Source organism: Opisthocomus hoazin, chromosome 5, assembly GCF_030867145.1.
Source record: "Opisthocomus hoazin isolate bOpiHoa1 chromosome 5, bOpiHoa1.hap1, whole genome shotgun sequence".
Taxonomy (NCBI): Eukaryota; Metazoa; Chordata; class Aves; order Opisthocomiformes; family Opisthocomidae; genus Opisthocomus; species Opisthocomus hoazin.
In genome coordinates this window covers 61,880,025-61,903,251 of record NC_134418.1, presented here as the reverse complement: position 1 = coordinate 61,903,251, position 23,227 = coordinate 61,880,025, and the positions used below count along the sequence as shown (strand labels likewise).

Below are 23,227 nucleotides of genomic sequence, written 5' to 3'. Positions count from 1 at the left end.
GGAATACAGAGGCTATACACCCCGGGGCACCCTGTGGTTTTACCTGCGTGACCACGGAGAGGACATGAGGAAGTGGGATGGAAAACCCACCTCAAGTCTAGAGGCACGAGTGCGTGAGTTGCGAGGTAAAACAATCACCAAAGGGGATTCTGTTAGGAAAAATGCTGCTCCAGTTTCCAGAAGCCAGCTCTCCAGACCAGGTAGACAGTTTGATCTTGATTCCGATCCTCTGGAGGGGACCTCCAAGTCATTCTTACAGCAGGTGAGCAGCAGATTCTCTGACAAGGATTAGAGGGGCCCTGCCTCCAGCCAGGTGGAGGAAAGGGACAACTGTGTTTATTGGACGGTGTGGATTCGGTGGCCTGGCACGTCAGATCCACGAGAGTATAAAGCTCTAGTGGACACTGGTGCACAGTGTACTTTAATGCCATCAGAGTTCAAAGGGTCAGAGTCCATTTGCATTTCGGGAGTGACAGGGGGGTCCCAAGAGCTGAGTGTACTGGAGGCTGAAGTGAGCCTCACTGGGCAGGACTGGCAGAAGCACCCCATTGTAACTGGCCCCGAGGCTCCGTGCATCCTTGGGATAGACTATCTCAGGAGAGGGTATTTCAAGGACCCAAAGGGGTATCGGTGGGCTTTTGGCATAGCTGCTTTGGAGACGGAAGAAATTAAACAGCTGTCCATCTTGCCTGGTCTCTCGGAGGATCCTTCCATTGTGCGGTTGCTGAGGGTTGAAGAACAACAGGTGCCAATCGCGACCACAACGGTGCACCGGCGACAGTATCGTACCAACCGAGACTCCCTTCTCCCCATTCATCAGCTGATCCGCCAGCTGGAGAGTCAAGGAGTGATCAGCAAAACTCGCTCACCCTTCAATAGTCCCATATGGCCAGTGAGAAAATCTACTGGAGAGTGGAGACTGACAATAGACTACCGTGGCCTGAATGAAGTCACACCACCACTGAGTGCTGCCGTGCCAGACATGCTAGAACTTCAATATCAGCTGGAGTCAAAGGCAGCCAAGTGGTACGCTACAATTGACATCGCTAATGCATTCTTCTCCATCCCTTTGGCAGCAGAGTGCAGGCCACAGTTTGCTTTCACCTGGAGGGGCATCCAGTACACCTGGAATCGACTGCCCCAGGGGTGGAAACACAGTCCCACCATTTGCCATGGACTAATCCAGGCTGCACTGGAAAAAGGTGAAGCTCCAGAACATCTGCACTACGTCGATGACATCATTATATGGGGCGACACAGCAGAGGAGGTTTTTGAGAAAGGGGAGAAAATAGTTCAGATCCTTCTGAAAGCCGGTTTCGCCATTAAGCGAAGTAAAGTCAAGGGACCTGTGTAAGAGATCCAGTTTTTGGGAATAAAATGGCAGGATGGGCGCCATCAAATCCCAATGGATGTCATCAACAAAATAGCAGCTATGTCTCCACCAACCAGCAAAAAGGAAGCACAGGCCTTCCTGGGTGTTGTGGGTTTTTGGAGGATGCACATCCCAAATTACAGCCAGATTGTAAGTCCTCTGTACCACGTGACCCGGAAGAAGAATGATTTTGGATGGGGCCCTGAGCAACGACAGGCATTTGAACAAATTAAATGGAAGATAGTTCATGCTGTACCCATTGGTCCAATCCGGTCAGGGCAAGATGTTAAAAACGTGCTCTACACCGCAGCCGGGGAGAATGGCCCAACCTGGAGTCTCTGGCAGAAAGCACCAGGGGAGACTCGAGGTCGACCCCTGGGGTTCTGGAGCCGGGGATACAAAGGATCCGAGGCCCGCTATACTCCCACTGAAAAAGAGATTCTGGCAGCATATGAAGGCGTTCAAGCTGCTTCAGAAGTGGTCGGCACTGAAGCACAGCTCCTCCTAGCACCACGATTGCCGGTCTTGGGCTGGATGTTCAAAGAGAGGGTCCCCTCTACGCATCATGCCACCGATGCTACGTGGAGTAAGTGGGTCACGTTGATCACCCAGCGCGCCCGAATGGGAAACCCCAGTCGCCCAGGAATTCTGGAGGTAATCATGGACTGGCCAGAAGGCAAAGATTTTGGAGCATCGCCGGAGGAGGAGGTGACACGTGCTGAAGAGGTCCCACTGTTTAACCAGCTGCCAGAAGATAAGAAACAGTATGCCCTGTTCATGGATGGGTCCTGTTGCATTGTGGGGAAGCAGCGGAGGTGGAAGGCTGCTGTATGGAGCCCTACACAAAAAGTTGCGGAAACTGCCGAGGGAGAAGGTGAGTCCAGCCAGTTTGCAGAGGTGAAAGCCATCCAGCTGGCTTTAGGCATTGCCAGTCGAGAGAAGTGGCCAGTGCTCTGTCTTTACGCCGACTCTTGCATGGTGGCCAATGCCTTGTGGGGGTGGCTGCAGCAATGGAAGAAGAACAACTGGCAGCGCAGAGGCAAACCTATCTGGGCTGCCCCATTGTGGCAAGATATTGCTGCCCGGCTGGAGCAGTTGGCTATAAAAGTCCGTCACGTGGACGCCCACGTCCCTAAGAGTCGGGCCACTGAAGAACATCAAAACAACCACCAGGTAGATTGAAGTGGCTCAGGTGGATCTGGACTGGCAACATAAGGGTGAACTGTTTATAGCTCGGTGGGCCCATGACACCTCGGGCCACCAAGGAAGAGACGTGACATACCGATGGGCTCGTGACCGAGGGGTGGACTTGACCATGGATACCATCGCACAGGTTATCCATGAATGTGAAACATGCGCTGCAATCAAGCAAGCCAAGCGGGTAAAGCCTCAGTGGTATGGAGGACGATGGCTAAAATATAAATATGGGGAGGCTTGGCAGATTGACTACATCACACTGCCACAAACCCGCCAAGGCAAGTGCTATGTGCTCACAATGGTGGAGGCCACCACCAGATGGCTGGAAACCTACCCTGTGCCCCATGCCACCGCCCGGAATACCATCCTGGGCCTGGAAAAACAAGTCCTGTGGCGACATGGCACTCCCAAAAGAATTGAGTCGGACAACGGGACTCACTTTCGCAACAGCCTCATAGACACCTGGGCCAAAGAACACGGTATTGAGTGGGTGTATCACATCCCCTACCATGCACCAGCCTCTGGAAAGATCGAACGTTACAATGGGCTGCTAAAAACCACTTCGAGGGCAATGGGGGGTGGGACTTTCAAAAACTGGGATACCCATTTAGCAAAGGCCACCTGGTTGGTTAACACCAGAGGGTCCACCAACTGGGCTGGTCCTGCCCAGTCAAAACCTCAGCGCCCCGTAGAAGGGGATAAAGTCCCTGTAGTGCACATGCGGAACATGTTAGGGAAGACGGTTTGGGTTAGTCCTGCCTCGGGCAAAGGCAAGCCCGTCCGCAGGATTGCTTTTGCTCAAGAATCTGGGTGTACCTGGTGGGTAATGCGGAAGGATGGGGAAGTCCGATGTGTACCTCATGGGGATTTGATTTTGGGCGAGAATAGTCCATAAATAAATTGTATAAAGTTAATTGTTAAATAACCCTGTCACTGTCTGTTATCACTGTTATGATTGTTATATTTTGTACCAGTAGTAGCATAGTAAGAATCGTCCAGATTAGAGAAGGGTGGACTTTTTCGATGAAAACCTAGCAGAGCACAGCGATGATGGAACTGGACCTGGTTTTGAACAACTGGCATCCAGCAACTTCATCAAGATCAACATCTCCTGCAGACTGTGGGCACGGGCCGCACCAGATACATCAGCCGTGAGCTCCGGATGCAGCAAGTGACCGCCCATCACCACACATCACCTCCCCTGCCACGGAAGACCATTACGACAGATGGAGCCTGAAGTCATGGATTAAATGAACTCAACGGACACTTTAGAGTGATGATCCATAGACTAAGGGAATGATGTCTGGAGACAGGAGAAGTGGTGGTGATCAACTGGACAATGGGGGACCTGGGCATGACGTAGATGGTATGGAATAAGGGGTGGATAATGTCCTGGGTTTGGCCAGGACAGGGTTAATTTTCACCGGACTCCAGGAAGGGGCACAGCCGGGAGGTGGGGGCTGACCCCACCTGGCCAAACAGAGCCCGGTATTCCATACCATGTGCCGTCACGCTGGGTTCCGGGGGGGGGGGGCGGCGCGGCGGGAACTCTCACTTGTGGCTCGGGAGCGTGCGGTGCTGGTGCGGTCCGAGAGAGCGGGTCTGTTTTGGTCGTGTTGTCTCCTTATCTGTATCATTGTTGTTCCTGTTTCCCTCTGTTTGCTGTTCTGTTAAACTGCCCTTATCCCGACCCACCGGTTTCTGCCTCTTTCTTTCCATTCTCCTCCGCACCCCGGCGGGGGGAGGGGCGGCCGCGTGGCGCTTTTGTTGCCGGCGGCAGCCAAAACCAAAACAAAAAGATACAGAGATGATCAGCTTATAGCACTGTGTGCTCTCTCTACTGCTGAATACAAAAGTCAAAGTACTGAGTTCTTTTGTATAAGAAGCAATTTGCACCAAGTTAACTAAAAACAACTTGCCCTAAACTCAATAAATTTTGTGAGGACAGCAATTACTCATATTTCTTCTGAAGACAGACAGTGGATTCACAAAATACTGGTATATGAAACTGGGGAATAAGAGGAGAGCGTTCCTTATTGCACTGAAAAAAAAAAAATTAAGTAGCTGATGGCTTTTTTGTACAATTTCATTTGCTATCATGCAATCATATTATGTATGTAACAAGAATTTTAAAATCAGACTCCTTCAGGAGCGCAGATGGTTCGGTAACATTTTTTAGGGACTTACTCAGATATCTGTTTTGTCAAGTGTCTTCAAATATGCATCTGATGAGAAGATGTGATTGTTCTAATTTCATTCGTCTTGGAAAAAGTAGTCAGATGATGTCTATTGCGTCATGAAACACCATTATCTTTTTAGCTTATTGTTTCATTTTGTTATCCCAGAACAAACTAATACTGGTAGATTGTTCTGCACCCTGGGTATATATGTATGTATGTATGTAATGCCTCTTGTTGCTGTGTGTTGAACATGCATAGCTTACGCTTTAATAAGCAGTTTGTAGTATGATGGCCAGAAGAATTGGTTGTCTTTGTACACTTAAGTACATTGAAAATTACGCATGCTTGCAGTGACTTTGCAGCCAAGTTGTAGGTGATAATTCTGAACATCACTTAAGTGAGGGGCAGAAACCAACTATGGGAGCAGTAATCAAGTTATATCTGAAAGACACTTCTCGAAAGAGTTGTAAAAATGTGTTGGAGTGACTTGTTTTTACAGAAGTCTGTGCTATTATTTACTAAATAATAACACATATTTGGTTTCTGTTAAGAAAACAGCAAAATTGTCTTCCTAATTTTCAATTACATGTTTTTAATTGTGTGAATAACCTGGTGTACTAAGATAATGAGATTATTCCAACTGTAGAAATAGAGCAGAACTGTAATAGAACTATAAGAATCAGAAGAACTATCATCATGAATTTCACTGAGACTTGTATTCAAAAAGCATGCTTACAAAGCTTCAGCAATGAATTGAAATAAAATTTGTAGATTAAATTCAACTACTATATGTAATCTTGTTATTGATAGTTGGTTTTGTTGATACCTTCTCTGTGCTCTTCAAATATCTAACCCAAATGACTGCACTTTCAGGTTACTATGGTGAGAATGTCACATCATTCACTTGCACTGGGACTGCTTTTTTGTTCTGATGTTGTCATTTTCTTTATGATCTGAGGAAGTCATGTCTCTTATGTCATAGTTTGTAGAGTGTAATTCTACGTAAAGTATTTCTGGAAAAAAGTAATGACTGCAGTACCTACTGGACTTTTCTGAGGATTCATGGGAAGATTTGTTGAAGTAATCATCATTTTAACATGTTCTCTTTAAGAAACACCTTAGAGTAACACTGACATTTAGGATTATTTTAGCAAATGAAAAAGATTTTCCTTTGAAAATGGAATATTAATTAGCTTGTTGGCTTGAACAGCATGAATTTGATAGTGCTTTCCAAAACCAGGTGGAAATTGCTTTCCATTTGACAGTGTTTGTTATGCAGTGGTAGTAAATGTGGTAAGCCTCAGAGTATTACCTCAGTTTTGTTTTCATTTGGGAGAGAAGAGGCTGGCTTTCTCTTGAGTGTGATGTATAGTTTCTGTAAGAGGCTATATTTAGAATTATAGGGCAATGTATTATGGCTCTGCGCTGGGTATATGCTTCCCAAAACACTGTAGTGAGTATGATTTAAAAAAAAATGCAACGTGACATGTTCTCAAGAGTAGTTGAAGCTGTGCATTTACTGTCTATGCTAAACAACATATTTCCTCTAATATATAGTAAGTTGCATTTGAGTACCTTTGTAACTTATCACTGTCTCCATGTAATCATAGACATTTTGATCCAGCTATGAAGTGTCTGTATAGCAGCAAAAATCAGTTGTTGGGTTTTGGTTTTGTTGTTTCTTTCCAATTAGGGTTACTTTTGTGGGTTTTTTTATTTCTAGCCTTGGAGTCAAACACTGGTCTTATGATTGCCAACATTACTTAATAGTCCTTTTTAGTCACCTCTAATCAGGAAATTCTGCCTCCAATAATTACATGCTGTGGCAATAACTGTTTAATCTGTTGCTACTCTACAAGGTTATAATTTGCTCTAAATGTAAGAACTCTTTATTACATATGTGATTTCTGCTCTCTTTCCACCCCCACACCTCTGGTAGTAAGGGATTCTGTTCAGTGCAATAGATGGAGGAGGGGGAGAAGGAATTGCTGCTTTTTTCAGAGGGAGCACACCTTTTCCAGGCAACTTGGCATTTCACAGATATAGGAGGTAGGAGTTGTCATGAAGACTGGACAGTGATTGCTATTTAAAGTGAAAATAAAATGAGAATCACTAAGTGAAGCAGTAAATACTCTTTTTATTTAAACCTAAACCTCTTCCAAGGTTTATATTGTAAAAAATTAAATTATTTTTTAAGACAGTGTTACTTTTGTAGACTTTATTTAAAAAAACAAAAACAAAAAAAACAAACAAAAAAAACAGTAAGGGTGCTTCTTAGCGAAGCTGTCATGCATGCCTGTCATTTGTGTGTCACGCTACTTGCAGAAGGAACATGTCTGGAATAGTCTAACCTACAAGGCAAAGATCATGAAAACCAACTTGATCAATTCTGTTAACTCAGTAGAGATATGAACTTCTCATGCTTCTTGTAGACCTGTTTTAGTATTTCCATTCACATCTTTTTATGCATCTTGTATTTCTCTCCTATTGTGATAGCCCTTGCTCTCCTAGCCCAACTTTAAAACCTTCCACATTTTTCTGCTTTTTCTTTGCTAGTGAGCAATTGCTGAAATAAATTTGCCTGCATCTTTATGTTTAAATCTAATAAAAATGTTTGATACGTTCCCAAAAGTCTCTGTTGCTCTTCTCCTGTATTCATCTTAAACGGTTTCCATATAAAACAAAGCAACTGTGTCAAGGACAACACGTCTCCTTCCACACATGGGCAGACAGAAGAAGGCACCACTGAGGAACGTTCTACTGCAGCATGTTGGTCTTAATTGCAGGGAGGCCTGTCTTGGGACAATATGTGTTACTGCTTCAGGACTGGTAATTTTTAGGTCTTCCTAAGCTTACCCATGTGTAGGCTTTTCAAGATAACAAGATTACTTTGCAAAGTGAGACTTTTGCCGCTTCTAGAAATCATTACCATAATCCTCTGTCATGTTTTGAAAGTGATGGAAAAGGTTTAGATTTTTATAATTCGATTAAAATTGAGGCCTTTTATCACAGACAAAGGAATTAAACACCATGTGGCTCATTTCTGCATTTGATTATCAGATGACTTTATTCTAGCCTCTCTGTGTCTAGTGTCTGCTGGCAAATCAGCTTTGAAAACTGGCATTACGCTCTATACTAACTAGACTCCGCAGGTTTCTGTGTTAGTGGATGGAGGCAAAAGAAACTACCTTTATTTCCAGCTGAAATTGTGGTTCCAGAGTTAGCAGCTGAGAAAGCACCACTGGTGTTTGGAATATAGACACATTAGCGTTAAGAAAGGATTGACGCGCTAGAGGGGAGAGGATGCCTCTGATGCTGTATTTCAATTATGAGGATGTAAAATCTCTTTATAGGAGGACTTGCACTAACAGTTGTGTCATTAAAACTCAGCTCTCCTGGGAGTTTTGTAGCTGACTCTCCTGCACTTTCCCTGTGTGGTGGTTTTGGTCGGTTTTCTTATTCGTTGTTCAAAGCTTTTTGGTGTATGAAATGAGCGTGGAGATTTTGTTTCAGCCATGTGCCACCCGAATTCAGAGTATATTACTGTCTGTCGTTCTTCACTGAGTCTTAATAAACCATAGCTATTCTTTGTCTAATTTTAGGGTCTCTTCTACCTCTTCTCTCTCGCTCTGTGTTTTCACCCATCTGCTTACAACATAAATCAGAGACTGTCAGCAGTGGGGAGCTCCGGTTTCTTCAGTACCAGCTGCATAGGTTGGGATTTGTTGTGTCGTGTCACAGGGTAAAAGGCTTGTCTTTGCGTGGTGGCAGGTGGGGGAGCCCGAATAACGCGATGCGAGACATGGTCCCTGTCCTGGCTTCTCCCAGGGCTGTCACAGGAGGGCTGCCAGCCCTCGGAGTTGAAAGTGACGCCCATTGCCAAGAGTCAGCAGCAAGGCTGTTTGAACTGTTGTCCCAAAATTAGGGTTCTTTTACCTGGTCTGGGAAAAGCTGATCCACGTGCAGATTTGAGATGTTTAATTCATGTCTGTGCAGAGGTGGGTGCTAGGTGGTAACACCACAAAGCTAGCACACCTGGGCAAACATGCGGTAAACATTTGTACATTTTGATCAACAGTTATCAATACTTTTACGGTTATGCTTAATCGCACTCTTTCCCGTTGGGCCTTCTGCGTCCCCACTTAAAGTCACAGCATCCTTTCTTTTTGCTGCTAATGTTCCATGAGGAAGGGGCTTTTCTTGGTAGGGGGCTCTCACTGTCAAGGGTGGGTTTTTTACCATACTAATTAGGATAGTTTACTCATAGTTGAAGTATTCTTCTTCTTATCAGCAGTTTTATTTCATTTTGCACTTAATACCTTGTTTTAATTGTGACTTGTCAGTTCCTTGTGTTCTTCTGCTGTCCTCCTCTCAGTTGTTTCACATCAGGAGCACTGTTCGGGTAGGGGGGGTTGCTGTCTTTTGGGGATCTGGGACTCATGAGGTGCCAGTAAGAATTTTTCAGATTCATACAAAACTTGCTATGGTATGTTTAAGGAGAGAAACCAAAGGTGGGGAAGGGGAGAGATCACAGTGGTTTGAAGTGTGAGCAAAATAGAGGGGTGAGAGGAGAACAGGGGTCGGTGATGTGTGGACAGGTCAGTATCCTTGTCTGGCCGTGCCCTGTTTGTGATCACCACGGTCAGTCCTGTCTTGTTAAAATCCTCTGCTAGCTGCTTTCCTGGATAAAGGGGAGTCTCTTAGGTGTGCACGGGGATCTGAGTGCCAGCAGCTGGAGAGAGGACCAGGGCTCACAGGCCAACGTGTCTGGAGTACCCAGCAGCCAAAGGGATCCGAGTGGGTGGAAAATCAGGTGGCAGCCTGTGGGGTCTGCATGTCTGTGGTGACAACCCCTGTGGAAGGAGCAGGGCTGCCAGGGGATGAGCTGCGAGCAGGTGAAGCGGCCTTGGGATCCAGGGAGGAACCGGAGGGTCCGAGTCACCCACTTGTGTGTGGGGCAGCCCGAGACGAGGGGGCCTGGTGCCAGCCACCGGGCAGAGGGTGGGGAGATCTGCGATGTGCATGTCCATGAGCCTGTGTGAGGGGATCTGCGCTGGTGTGGGGTGCGGGCCCTGGGGCTCCTGTGCCCCGGTGCCAGCAGGGAGGAGGCTGAGGCTCCACCCTGGGTGGACTGGGTGTCTAAGGCCAGCAGCCAGAGGCGTCCCCAGGTGGGGGGTGTGTGTTTGGTGACAGCGGACCTTTGTCATGGTGGGCCAGGAGGGGAGCGGGAGGCAGCCGTTGTTTGTGTGCCCCTGGTCCTGGAGCAGGGGAGTGAGTGCGGGCTGGGTGGCGACAGCAGTGGACTTGCCAGCCACCTGGGAAGCAGTTTCTTCTTTGGCACGGAAGACAGACAAACCCCTTTGTACTAAACCTGGACAGTAAGAAATGTGGAAGTGACAGATTATAGAGGTTTTTAGGTGGAAATTAAAACGTGGGTTTCTCTGCTGAAACAAGACGATTCTTGTTGTAACTAACCCTCTGACAGACTGTGATGTTCTTTCATGAATTAAAAGCTGAGATGACGATAATTACGTACTCTTCCTTCTTGCTTCTCTGTTTCCAAACTAGTGGACTAATGCCTGGTTAGAAGTGTGTTTCATATTTTCAATAGGGTTTTTCCTGTGCATGGGTAAGGTCGTCTGAAGACTTAAGGTTTCAACGATTGCTTTGATGAACTGTCATTGAACCCTTATTTGCATTTCCTCATGAATACTAAAGAAGCTGGAGTTATGCTCACTCCCATCTCTTTAACCAGTGTTAAGCTCCATTATGAAGTTCTATTCTTCCTTTTCAGTAGTGCGCTATGTAACATTTGGTACCAGAAGTTTTTACTTCATTTGGTACCTTTCACTTTCAAAGCCAGTATCACCTGGTAGTTTCCTGTCTCAGCAAATTGCTGGTACTTCTGGGATTTATCTTAGTTTTCATCAAATGCTACCACAATGAGTTATTTTAATTTCACTTTCTGCGGGATTACTTTCATACAGAAAATACTCTCTGCAGTGGTCACGTTCTCTGTTCCATGCATTCTTCTTTCTCTCTCCAGTCATATGCCTCTGGGGTCTGTAATTTGTCTGTACAAAATTACTGGGCTCACCAGCTATCCTTTCGTTCCAGCTCTGGCTGTAAAAATGGTGGAGTGGTAGAAAGGAATGAAGTCTTGAATGCGCGGGACTGCTGTGCTAGGTCAGGCTAGGTACCATTCTTGGCTCATTCCTTTCACAGAATACCTTGCGTACTTTTCTTCAATTACTGTCATGAAAGAACACACTTAAGAGGTGGCAATTGCATTCGAGTATTTCTGTTTAATGCAGATTTAAAGACAGAAGAGCTAGAAGCTGCCTGCTGAAGTCCGAGTGTATTGGGTAATTATTGTTCTTTTTCCTTAGGGTTTTCAAAAGATGGCAGCAGAACAGTTATAGCCTCCATAGGCAGTGGGTTGAACCATGTGTTTTGCCTTGCCCAGGCTTATATGGGAGCGTCAGAGTTTCACTTGGAACCACCTTGAAATACACAAAATGTGCAGTTAGATCACACTGTGCCTGAGCTTCGTTTGGTACTGTGCTGAGAAGGGTGACAAGGCAAAGTCTAATAAAGCGTAGGCTTTTTGGTTTTGTTTTAAAGTGTTCTAATCCTCTCTCCGCTTCAGGTTCAAGACCTATTTTGTATGTCAGGTTTTGTGTAGATTTCCCTGTGTGGTCAAGTTTTCCCTATCTGTGCATGGCGTTGATTTCAGGTGTAGCTGACATTGAGGGACTTAGTCATTCATTTTTCATGACTAATTCAGGAATTGTAGGAATAGACTGAATGCTTCTGCTTTTGGTTGTCTGACGAGCATGTTCATAACTGAAGAGTTAATACACACTAATGCACGCATAGTGGGTCAATTTTGCAAGTGTCATTGAAGGTAGTATATGATTCGTGAGAAGTCTTCACAGTGACATACCCTGGTTATGCATAGATTCTCTATATCCTGATGCTTCCTATCCAACACGAAGCATCCTTCCCATACAGCGTTACCTTGTTAAGAGTCATCTGGAGCATAAAGTGGAAAAGACTGGCTAAATAGGTTATGTCTCTATAGGAATTGTAAGTTACCTGTCAAGTCCCTTGGTCTAGCTTGCTATTTTTCTGCAGTATAACACTGACATTCCCCTTCTGAAAAGCTGTCAAGACAAGCAGAGCTTAACTCAGCCATCAGATACACCGATATGTTTCTATCCATGTCCTGATCAGCCTGGAAATAGTTCAGAGGATTTTGCTGATTTTTCATTTTTCCAAAAAAAAAAATGTATTTATGAGTAGTTATTAACCTAAAATACATGACCTTAAACTATGGTATGGAAATTATTTGTTTGGTGTAAGAGGGTTGAGGATCTTTTGCCAGGTACGTTACCGCTTTGAGGAATACAGCTTTCAGGATTTTACCATGCATAAGGATGTGACTTGTCTTTAAATGTTTGCTGTGTATAAAGAAGAAATCATGGCTATCTGACACTCTAAGTACAGCTAAATATTTGAAGTCGTAAGTCATTGTCTCGTATCTTTTTTCCTATTGAAATGTCTTGCACAGGGTACTCCGCCATCCCAGAAACTCCTGAAGCCAAGAGGACAAGGAAAGAGTCTTATTTCAAGCATCGAAGAGGGGTACAGTTCATAGATGTGTCTTCAGACAGCGAAGATGAAGAGCCAAGAAACTTCAGTGCTGTGAAAGAAAACTGGGCTCCAAGGAGAAATGTGGTTGTAATGTACGGTTTAAGCCAGTTTTCTGTAATGTTTGTGCAACATATGTGAAGTTCTAAATTGAAATACTGAATTGAAATCAGAGGCTGGGTTCTGCTTTACTGGTTTACCTGCCCTAACTAAGCTTTACTGGATTTCCATGAAGAAGAATCCAGCTCTTAAGCCATTTTCACAGAGAAGACACTTGGGAGGGAGGAGTTCTGTGATGTTGAGTGATAACTCTGATGTTCATTAGACACTTGAGCATTTGCCCTTCTGAAATCCTTCTAATGGCACTTCAAAGCTTAACGATAAAGTATTTGTTTTATTAGTTCTATCTATGTTGGAGCTGATTTTAGCTTGTTTTATTTTTTTTTATGAAACCGTTGTGGACAGGAAAGCAAGTAGAGCTTCAGTGTGTCATATAAGGGTTCCTGAGCTAAAGTATCAGTTGCATGATGTGTTTGGTATGCTTAGTGAAAACTTTTTTTATTGAATTGGAAATTTATGTTTTTGAGTAAGCTGGGAGAGAAGAAAATAGTGTGCAAGAGTCACTTGTATGGGTGCTAAAAAGGCAGCATTGAGAGTGCAGGAGAGACAAGATGTATACAGACACCTCACACAACCAGTTGGAATGGCTTAAAGAAATCCCCGCTGTTTATTACCTGCTAGGTATATGTCTGAGTGACCAAAATGTGGTAATTGTCTGTGCCCCTCAAATGTTCTTGGGCTAAGTGAAACAAGATGGCTTAACTTGCGTTTTTGAAAATCTGGCTGAACTAATCTGCAGAAAACTTTTATGGGAATAGCACCCTTAGCAGGCGTAGTCTCTTGTCAGATATTCAGTCCCTACGCAGAGTGTGGAGTTACTGGAGCTTGTCAGCAGAAAGGAAATAATGCTTTTCCCTGCTGCTGTTATCTGAAATTACTGATTTTTTATTTTTTTTTGTAAATGCATCTTTCCTGAAGTTTCAACTTAAGGCAGATACATGTTTTTTTTTTTAAAAATAATAATTTTAGTAGTTAGCAGAGTGAACTGCTTTTTTTGTCTATGGTTAAAGTTGTAGATTGTGCAAGGATACAGAGACTGCAAGCAGGCTGTGTGCACCGAATTGGCTGTGTGCCATGCTGTGTAAACACAGTTATACTGCTCCTGGGATCAACCTGATTTGGAAGCAGTACAAGCAGTTTTGACCATGTGGAGCCGACACAGCTAATAAGCCACGCAGGATCCAGCTTGCAGAGCCACAGCTTGCTATTTCTGTGCTGTATACCGATTACTGGGAGTGAGGGATGGACAGTGAAGTGGCTCCCAGTGGGACTGATGAACAAGAACTACATCCTCTTGTGCTCTTCATTATTCCTGTGTAGCCACGGGTCTCTTACGCGCCAGGCACCCCAGTGCCTGAAATTTTGGCACGATGTGTTGGCCCAGGTGCTAATCAATGTGTACTGAACCCACTAAGCTATCTCACAAGTGACATTCTGTTTGCGCTAATATACGAAATGGGAGCGTGGCAGGAACTAGCTTGGATCTGGCCAGGCTTGTGAGCTCTGGCTCATGCTGATTTTAGTCTGGTTTTGTGCAGAATTAGTCAATCAAGTGTCTTTGCATTGTGCATTTTAGTGCTTGTGTTACCTAGTGTTTGGGGGTTTTGTAAATTTTTTTCTTTTTGAAGGGTATCCTAGACCCTCTTACCCTGAATAAGGGAGAGAGCACAAAGTATGTCTTTCCTGAAAGGAGTGTGCCGTGAGCTCCAGCACCAGAATCACTGTCTGGACACGGCTGGAGAAAAGAAGTCTAATATGAGGCTTTGTGGGTCGGAGTCATACTCGTTTAGCCGTTAAATGAGTGTTTCTTCATACTTGATAAGAATGTCATTCTACAGAGAGGACAAGATTTATAGTGTGTGCAACTCTGGCTTTGTTGACAAGTCGAGGCCTGTAACTAGTGATGTTCCCCAGGGGTCAGTACTTGGCCCAGTCTTGTTTAACTTATTCATCAGTGACCTGGATGAAGAGTTAGAGTGTACCCTCAGCAAGTTTGCTGATGACACAAAACTGGGAGCAGTGACTGGCACACCAGAAGGTTGTGCTGCCGTTCAGTGTGACCTGGACAGGCTGGAGAGTTGGGCACAGAGGAACCTGATGGAGTTCAACAAGGACAAGTGTAGGGTCCTGCACCTGGGGAGGAACAACCCCATGCACCACTACAGGCTTGGGGCAGATCTGCTGGAGAGCAGCTCTATGGAGAGGGACCTGGGTGTCCTGGTGGATGACAAGTTGACCATGAGCCAAGTGTGCCCTGGCTGCCAAGAAGGCCAATGGTATCCTGGGGTGTATTAAGAAGAATGTGGCCAGCAGGTCGAGGGAGCTTCCCCTCCCCCTCTACTCTGCCCTGTTGAGGCCGCATCTGGAGTACTCTGTCCATTTCTGGGCTCCCCAGTTCAAGAAAGATGAGGAGCTACTGGAGAGAGTCCAGCGGAGGGCTACGAGGATGATGAGGGGACTGGAGCATCTCTCCTACGAGGAAAGGCTGAGGGAGCTGGGCTTGTTCAGCCTGAAGAAGAGAAGGCTGAGAGGGGACCTAATAAATGCTTATAAATGTCTTGAGGGTGGGTGTCAGGAGGATGGGGCCAGACTCTTTCCAGTGGTGCCTAGCAACAGGACAAGGGGCAATGGGCACAAGCTGAAGCATAGGAAGTTCTGTCTGAACACGAGGAAGAACTTCTTCCCTCTGAGGGTGACGGAGCACTGGAACAGGCTGCCCAGGGAGGTTGTGGAGTCTCCTTCTCTGGAGATATTCAAAACCCACCTGGACGAGGTCCTGTGCAGCCTGCTGTAGGTGACCCTCCTTGCGCAGGGGGGTTGGACTAGATGACCCACAGAGGTCCCTTCCAACCCCGACCATTCTGTGATTCTGTATCTAGATGTTAATCATCAATAGGAAAGGATAGGGTAAGTGCAGTGTTACCATTTCCATTTGGATTGATTTGCTTTTTTAAATGCAGTTTATAAAGAAACTTTTTTTCCTTATTAAGGCAAAAAGCTCTAAAATATGCTCGTAGATTTTTCATAAGCCATTTCACTAAGACTTTTTTTCTAAGTGGTTACTGGTTTCACCTTCTGAAGCTTACAACTAGATGGCTTGGTAGATTGAAGAGGAATTTGGGTTATTTTTTGTTTTGAGGATTTTTTTTTTTTACTCCAAGAAGCTCAACCAGGGAGCTATGTGTGCCTTTTGAAAAGGACAGGGAGAAAAGAATTATCTGATGAACGGATGTCTGAAAATAGTGTGTATCTTCTATGTAAGTGGCATGTTACTACTTTTTTCATAATTGTATTGCAGTCTGCCTGTTGCAACTGCTAAAGAAAGATACAGTGAGGAACAGCAGGTTTATTTTTAGTCTTTTATCTATGTCTGTGGAGAGACACCCACAGGCAAGCCTTTCTGATGGTGAAGTCCTTATGAAATGGCAATCTCCATAGAGTTCGATTAATTTTCATTCAGGAAAGGAGATTTTTATGTGTCTGTGGAGGGCAGTAGGATGTGAGACTTGTGCTTATGTTCAGCCTTGTCTGTGCAACTGAACATTGTAGAAAATACATAGGGATTGCTTTTCCTGCAGGTTAGCTTTAGTTATAAATCTTCCAGTAACTTCCAGGACTTTGTTTTTTTCAGAAAGATTGTTCCCATGTTTAGATGTTTAAGACTCTGCATAAAGATCTCTGAATTTTCTTTCTTAGTGAGCTGAGAACTAGGACAGAGAGTTGATACCGCTCCTGGAAAGCTTTTGCAAAGAACTTATCCGTTTATCTGTTGGGCAAATAAATACTAGCAAAACTGTCTGAGACAAACTTGGCAGGGTATGATGTAATTCAGGTAGCTGAAATGATGAAATGTGTTAAGACGATTGTTGCTAAATTGGCAAGTACCCTTTTATAGCACAATACGAGGGCAAGTCATGGTATTTCCCTTGTCTGTTCCTCCTTTCCTTTGCCAAGCTGAAATGTGTTTACTGCGAACAGAAGACTGTACCTAATCATATGTGCTTTATTTTGTCCTGAATAGGAGGTATCACTCTGGGTACAAGTTGATTCAGTGTTACTGAATGCATCTAAACACATTTTGCGTGATCCTGTTGGTTTTGGTTTACAGTAGTGTTCTGCTAGAGTAAAACATTCATAAACAATAATAAATTTTATTTCTTTTTTGCCTCCCCCATACATCATAGCTCTGAACAGTCTGATGGTGATGAACAGCCTGAAGATGAACTGCCTCAGTTGGCCTATGTAAATGGTGGGGATCAGCTGCCAGCTGTGAAGGAGGATGTAGAGGAAGACATCAGAGATGGAAAGCTGCAAACACTGAAGGAACTTTTTCCCCAAAGAAGTGACCGAGAATTACTACAAGTAATAATGCTCTTTTCTTTTGATTTATATTGGTGACTGCTTTGTAGGCAGTATTCCTAAGCCTCTGGCTTTATTAGAGGAAACAGCCTTAATTCTTATTAGCAAAAGGATATATCAAAGTAATGCATTTTAGGAGAACTGCAGCCATGTAACATTTCCATATACACATGCATACATACACAGACCTTTACGTGTATGTAAAATTGAATATATATATATACACACACACACCCTTTATATATATAAAATCCCTTTAGATGAACTCGACAACAGTGAATTCCAGCATATAGAAAATTTTTCTATTATTTCTTTCTGTTGAGATGTTTAATCTTGGTAGCTGCCTTGGTTGATAACTATTGATAACTGCCATTGTTGGAGTGCAGCTAACTGATCAAATGCAGAATGAGTTAATTCATTGCTGTCTTCTCCAGTAGGTGAAATGTTGCACCCTTGCATTTATGAGATTTAATACTCAAAGGCTTTAATACTTAAAGCCTTCAGTGAGGCAAAAAGAGAGTAGGTTTGAACTTACTATAATTTATTCTGATTATGCTGACATGTGAACCTGAGATACTCTTGGCCATTGTCCAATGCACGGTACAAATCTACAGTATCATTATGGTAACTTAATACAGTAAAATATGTTCAGTACAGTAAAATATATTTTTAGCCAGGTTACTTTTCCGTGCTGATACGCAACTAGGTTTTCACTAGCTTAAGTCTTCAAAGCTAAATGTGTTTAAATTAGTCTAAGTTTCCTGGTTGTTGAAATGTCATTAAAGAAACAGACAGATTTTACTGGTGCTCCTTGCTGGGTGTTTTTTTTTTTGTTTCCCCAGTGGATCGAGCTTTATATTTAGAGTTTCTACTTTAGGAAGAAAAAAGGGGTTGCAAATAGCAGTTTTTGAATTTTTTTTTCCTGGACATGGTAGTAAAATTTACATTGTAGGTATCCAGAATATATGAAGTTTCAATTTTTGGCCATGTAGAATGTGTTTAAACCAAAGAGTGATAGCAGTTCACCGTAGCTTAGAAACTAGCTAGACATGACACGTGGTATGTCTGACTGCTGTTTTGTGACTTCAGTGGTGTTTCAACTACTCAGGGGTATGTAGTGCTGACGGTATTTATCCTAAGGAGAGTGTAAGATAGCTCCTGTATCAGCAGAACTTTGTAGTACATAGAGGCTGTGCAAATTTTTGTCTGCAGTTAACACATCCACAACATTTTTGAAGGAAGACACAGCAATATTAGGCAAATCTATTGTTGCTTCATGAAGGATCTGTAACAGTCTGTCACTACAAACCTGATGAAGTCTATTAAGAAAAAATCATGAACCTTTTGGAAAGGAATTTGTGTGTTTATAGCAAAATTGTAATATGCTGTTTACAGACGTGGATAGATACTTGGGAATCGGGATTCCTCATAGCTTTATTTTTTAATATTTTTTCATATTTGTAACCTTTAGGCTGTTTGCTTCTGTTGCAGTTCTCGCATGCAAAAAGCATTCTAAAATTCTCAACATCCAATTAATTTGTAAAAATGATCTATTTTGAGAGTGATTTTGTGGATGGGAAAAGAATCGAGCACTGCAAGGAAGTATAGATAAACTTGGTGTTAGAAGTTTCATGCATGTACTTCCAGGAAATCAACCTGTGTGACAATAGCATATAGGCATCTTAAGAGTTAACAAATTAGGCTTTTGGATCATCTGTTTTTGTGATAGTAACATTGAAAAGTTTTTGAAAAATAGCTTTTAAGTAAACCTGCATAGTATGTTTGTGAAGTAGGAAAAAAGCAATAAGAAATGAGATTGTATTAAAAATGTTTTGCAGTAGGTTTTTGAAGTGTTTCCAAATACAGCTTATGTGGTCAGTCTACCTAATTTGGTATTCATTAATTATGTTCTTGATTTTTATAATCCATGTATTTTTTGGGGGGGTTTTAAAGTGTATTTCAGTCATGCTGATCTATTGTTGTCCTCCTTTGTTCAGCTGGATTAAATCTCACCACTTAGCAGCTGGCCTTTTTTTTCCTTTGCAGTTGATAGAATCATCAAGCACAATGGATGAAGCAATAGCTGCTGGTTTGAAGTTCAGTGATGAAGGTATGTTTATCAAAAAAAACAAACAACAAACTTTAGAAGCTGTAGCTAATTTAGTGAAGTACACTTGGCTGGGAGGTATTTAAAAAGTGGTAAAGCATACACTAAAAGTTATACTATTGGTTTTTTACTGTAGTAACACAAATCTGAAATTACAGGCTTTGCAAGGAGAAAGGTGAAAAGAGGATGCAGACCAAAATCCAAAAATAGAACAAAAAAGAGGAATTTGTTCTGTGAAGGTCAGGATTGCTTTACATGTGGGTCCTTAAGTGATTTCTATTTTCTCTGGTTCCTTCCTTGGCCAGAAGTTGAGGCAAACAGTAATGGGTCAGCAATAGTAATTCTAGATGTTGTAGGTGAGAAATCTGGTGGTATGGAAAAAATATACCCAAATTTGTTGCCACTCATAAATTGATATTGTTTGTGTTAAAGCCCATCACAATATTCTCTTCAGACTGACTTCCAGACTTGCTTGTGATTCTAAATAAGAACTATTAGTCTTAAACATTAGACAAATCCCCACAGTTCTCTAGCAAAACATCCCCCAAACCATGCCTTTGAGCTGTTATCAAAAAAAACCAACCAACCAAAAAAAACCAAACACCGCAAACCAAAAAACCCAACACGTGATGTGGGAGCGTGTGGAAAGTGGTAAGCATGTCAAAGTGTCATCATTCTTGGGCTTTGGGTTTGTTTCACCGAAGTCCAGGGTTAAGTCTCTTGCCTTATTAGTAGTTTTAACTGATTTACTGGGGTGGGTGTGGGAAGAGTGGAAGGTTGTTACAAATATTAACATCATTATAAAAAGCTGATCCATTTCAGCAGTCTCCATCTGTTTGCAGTTCAGTTGTCTGTGGTTTTCCTGAGAGATCTTCGTGGTTTGGATATGATGGAAAAAGCTATTTTTGATCACTCTTGAGTATAGTAGTGGTTCTAAGTGCTTCATGTGTCTTTTTCGTGCTGTATCTTATGGATTTGGAAGGCGTGTGTCTAGGAGGCTCATGTGCTGAGGGAGAACAGTTTTCTGTTTCTTTCTAAAGTAGAAGATTTTTTTGCTAATGCGGTTTCTTCTGTTTTACTTACTCTATTTTCATCTTCTGATTTTTATGTACAACTTCAAAGATTTTTTTAATAATTATCAGAAAGCTTTAAAACACTGGGCTAATTTTAATGAAGAGTTGCTTTTGTCTTTTTGTTGTGTGTGTTTTTTACCCACCCAGACCAACATTTTGAGGTTATCACTGTGTGCATGATCAGATTCTGTAGATGGGACTTGTTGGATGCGGGCAATAGAAAACTAAAACTGGCATATGTTTGAGGGACATGCTACTTCTGAGTGCTGCTGCTCCTATAAAATCCCTTCCTGGAAGACTCTGATTACTTTTAAAGGATTTTGATTAATATTAAACTAATTTAAGCTAATATATATTCTTAAACTTTGTTGCAGTTCACAGTGTTTGAACTGAAACACTTTGATTTCTGGTATGTAGGCCCTGCCTTTTGGCCATTTTTGTGTTGATCTAAGAATGCTGTTTCACATCCTTTCAATATGAGCCCACAGAAAAATCTTCTTGGCAGCAAAATTCTCACTAATCACAGCTGTTGTATAGAATACTTAGGTGTAAGCATGCCTGAAAATGATGGTATAAATCACCTCATTTTGGACACATTTTTTAAAAACGGAGACATTACTGAACATCTGCTTATATATATGTTAATTTATGATACACTTTACTTGTTGTGATCTGTTGACTGTGTGAGAGGTCAGGGCCAAGATACAGTTTTGTGAAGCATGGCTTTGCTAAGAAAGTGTGGCCAAGTCATCTCAAATTTTTCTGTCCTTTCAAAATGACAAAACTTTGTATTTATTGCTTGAATTCAGTAGCTGTATATAGCTAAAACAAGAAGCATTGTGGATGACTTACAGGTATGAAGATTAGATGTGACACACTGAAAATACCTGTATCAATGAAAGATAGGAAGTTATAGTAATACCTGCTGCTTGTGATTTGTTTCTGGTGTGGCATTCTGTATGTCTTGAAAACCGTGAAAGCAGTGAGGGTGCTTCTGAGCTGAAGCCTCATGTAAACCCGTCTGATGTTCACTGCTTTCTGAACAGGCAGAAATGGCTGTTCCTTTTGTAATGGTGGGCAAAGTCACAGTAATAAGGGGTTTTTTTTTTGTAGTGGTAGCAGCAAATAACAGTGGAGGTAATTACAGATGCCTCTCTAAATCTTGAAACCCTGGAGCTGCTTTTCTGATTGCTCGTTAATCATAGAATTTATAGAGAACAAGGATTCCTCTGGAAGGCCCGGTGTGCCCTGCCTCCGCTCCAAGGGTGGTTCCCATTTAGCAGTAACAGAGTTTCTTCATCCCCTCAGCTGTATGCTCCAGTAGCACAGGAAGGAATGATCAAGTGTGCCTTGCAAAATGAATGTCTTCAGAAAGCTGGGATTTTTTTTGTCATTTGCAGAGACGGTGGGTTTCAGAAGATTTCTACATAATTCTGTGTTGATAGGTTCCTGAGACCATGGTTACCCAGATCCTTTGCTACAGTTTAACTGCCTCTAACATTGCTCGTGATCAGGCTTTCTTCAAAGACTATTGAGTGCTCAGCCCGCGACCTCAAAACAGGGAGATCTTCAAAATACTCTTACGTATTTTTAGGGCAAAGAAGTTTGCAGGATCACTGTTTGTATTTGGAATTACCCATCCTGAATGCAGTTTTAATTGAGCTAAAGCAGTAATAGCATGAGGCCTCTGTGACTTCTAGAGCTTTACCCAACAGCAGGCTGACAGCCCTTAGCTTTGGTATAAAGACAAATGGACGTTTCTCACTTGAGCAGGTAGCATGGCTTTTCCTGGCAATTTTGTTTGAAGAAGGTTCTTGGGCAGAAAGGTCAAGGTCTGAAAGGTGAAGGAGAGCCACTTCCCCTCCATTGACACATTCTCTGGATACTTTGAACTGTGCCTATTGTATATATTTATACCTTTATATAGAAATACACAGACAAAAAATATCAGTGTTTTCTGGTATCTCTTGCCAGATCCTTCATTTAAGGAAGAATTGCTGATGTTTTACTTTTCTCCCTTTGGGATATTTTAATGATTTCTTTTTTTTTTAATACTTGTATGTTGTGTCTCTGGTGTCAGAGAGAGTGAATGAGTCTACTAGAAAATTTATTTGAAAGTATTTTCACACAAAATGACTTTGTGTGTGTGTGCGCTTGTTCACTGGTTTCCTTTGGCAGTCTGGGAGGTTGGCCAGAGATGCTGGTATCAGACGTCAAAGGTCCGAGACAGTTTTCAAGAAAGATTTAACTTGCAGTGCTATTTCAGATCACAGACAAGGAATTTTTACAATAATTTGGTCTGGTAACAGTTGCTGCTTCTAGAAAAGCTAATGTGCAGAAGTAGTGGTGGTAATGTGTTGTTGCCTTCATGAGGTGTGCCAGGCAATGCACCTGACTGGGCAGGTTTTATCAAGAGATTATTGTCTTAGCGTTACCACCAGGGCCCAAAGATGTTCAGAAAGTTCTGACTCGTATGAACTATTCGTAAGTAATATGGTTATCACTGATATTTAGTTATCACCGACTTAACATGCATAGTTTTCTTTCAGACATTTGGATTTAATGTTGAAAGATGTTTGGTTGTTAGCTGTCCTGTGTGCACCTGAGCCAGAAATCAGTCATCAGCATTTCCAGATTGGCAGTGATGTGCATATTCCAGCTCATGGCTGGGGTTCAGCCTTGATTAAATACCAACTTTGGAAAAGTAGTCAGCTTGAACAAAAACAGACGGACAGATACCTTTATGCAACTTGTGTGTAAAACACTTGGCGATTATAAACAAAGAGAGTGCTATTTCAGTTGTTATATATGAGAGGTAATTGCTTGATTAGTTGCCAAACTACTAAAGAAAACTTAGAGGTAAATAAACATGTACTTTCAAGCAGCTGCTTTGCTTGCTTGAAGTTGCAATGTATCTGTGGACTATAACAGGAAACTGTTATGGATACTGGTAAACGTCTTCTGCAGTTAATAAGTAGATACTGTAGTGTTGGTCTGAATGATCCTACTGTTTTGGGGTAAACTTAATGAAAGGAATAAATTTTTCTTTTCTACCTTAATTCTTTTTAAAGTTGCCTCTTGTAAAAGGAAACTAGAAGGTTCTCCCACAAATTGCAAAACCAGAAACGATCAAGTCGCAAAAAAGCCAGAAACTAATTACGTAAGT

The 23,227-nt window shown here is 42.6% G+C and overlaps 1 protein-coding gene across 1 annotated transcript in view; it reads left to right on the top strand.

Annotated features, from left to right (window-relative positions):
- Positions 1–23,227, top strand: part of SMARCAD1 (SNF2 related chromatin remodeling ATPase with DExD box 1) — a 52,848-nt gene that overhangs the window by 4,762 nt on the left and 24,859 nt on the right. The window contains exons 3-6 of the mRNA XM_075421500.1: positions 12,323–12,497; positions 16,707–16,884; positions 18,928–18,991; positions 23,133–23,221. Coding sequence (XP_075277615.1) covers positions 12,323–12,497; positions 16,707–16,884; positions 18,928–18,991; positions 23,133–23,221 — 506 coding nt within the window. The remainder of the gene's footprint in view (positions 1–12,322; positions 12,498–16,706; positions 16,885–18,927; positions 18,992–23,132; positions 23,222–23,227) is intronic.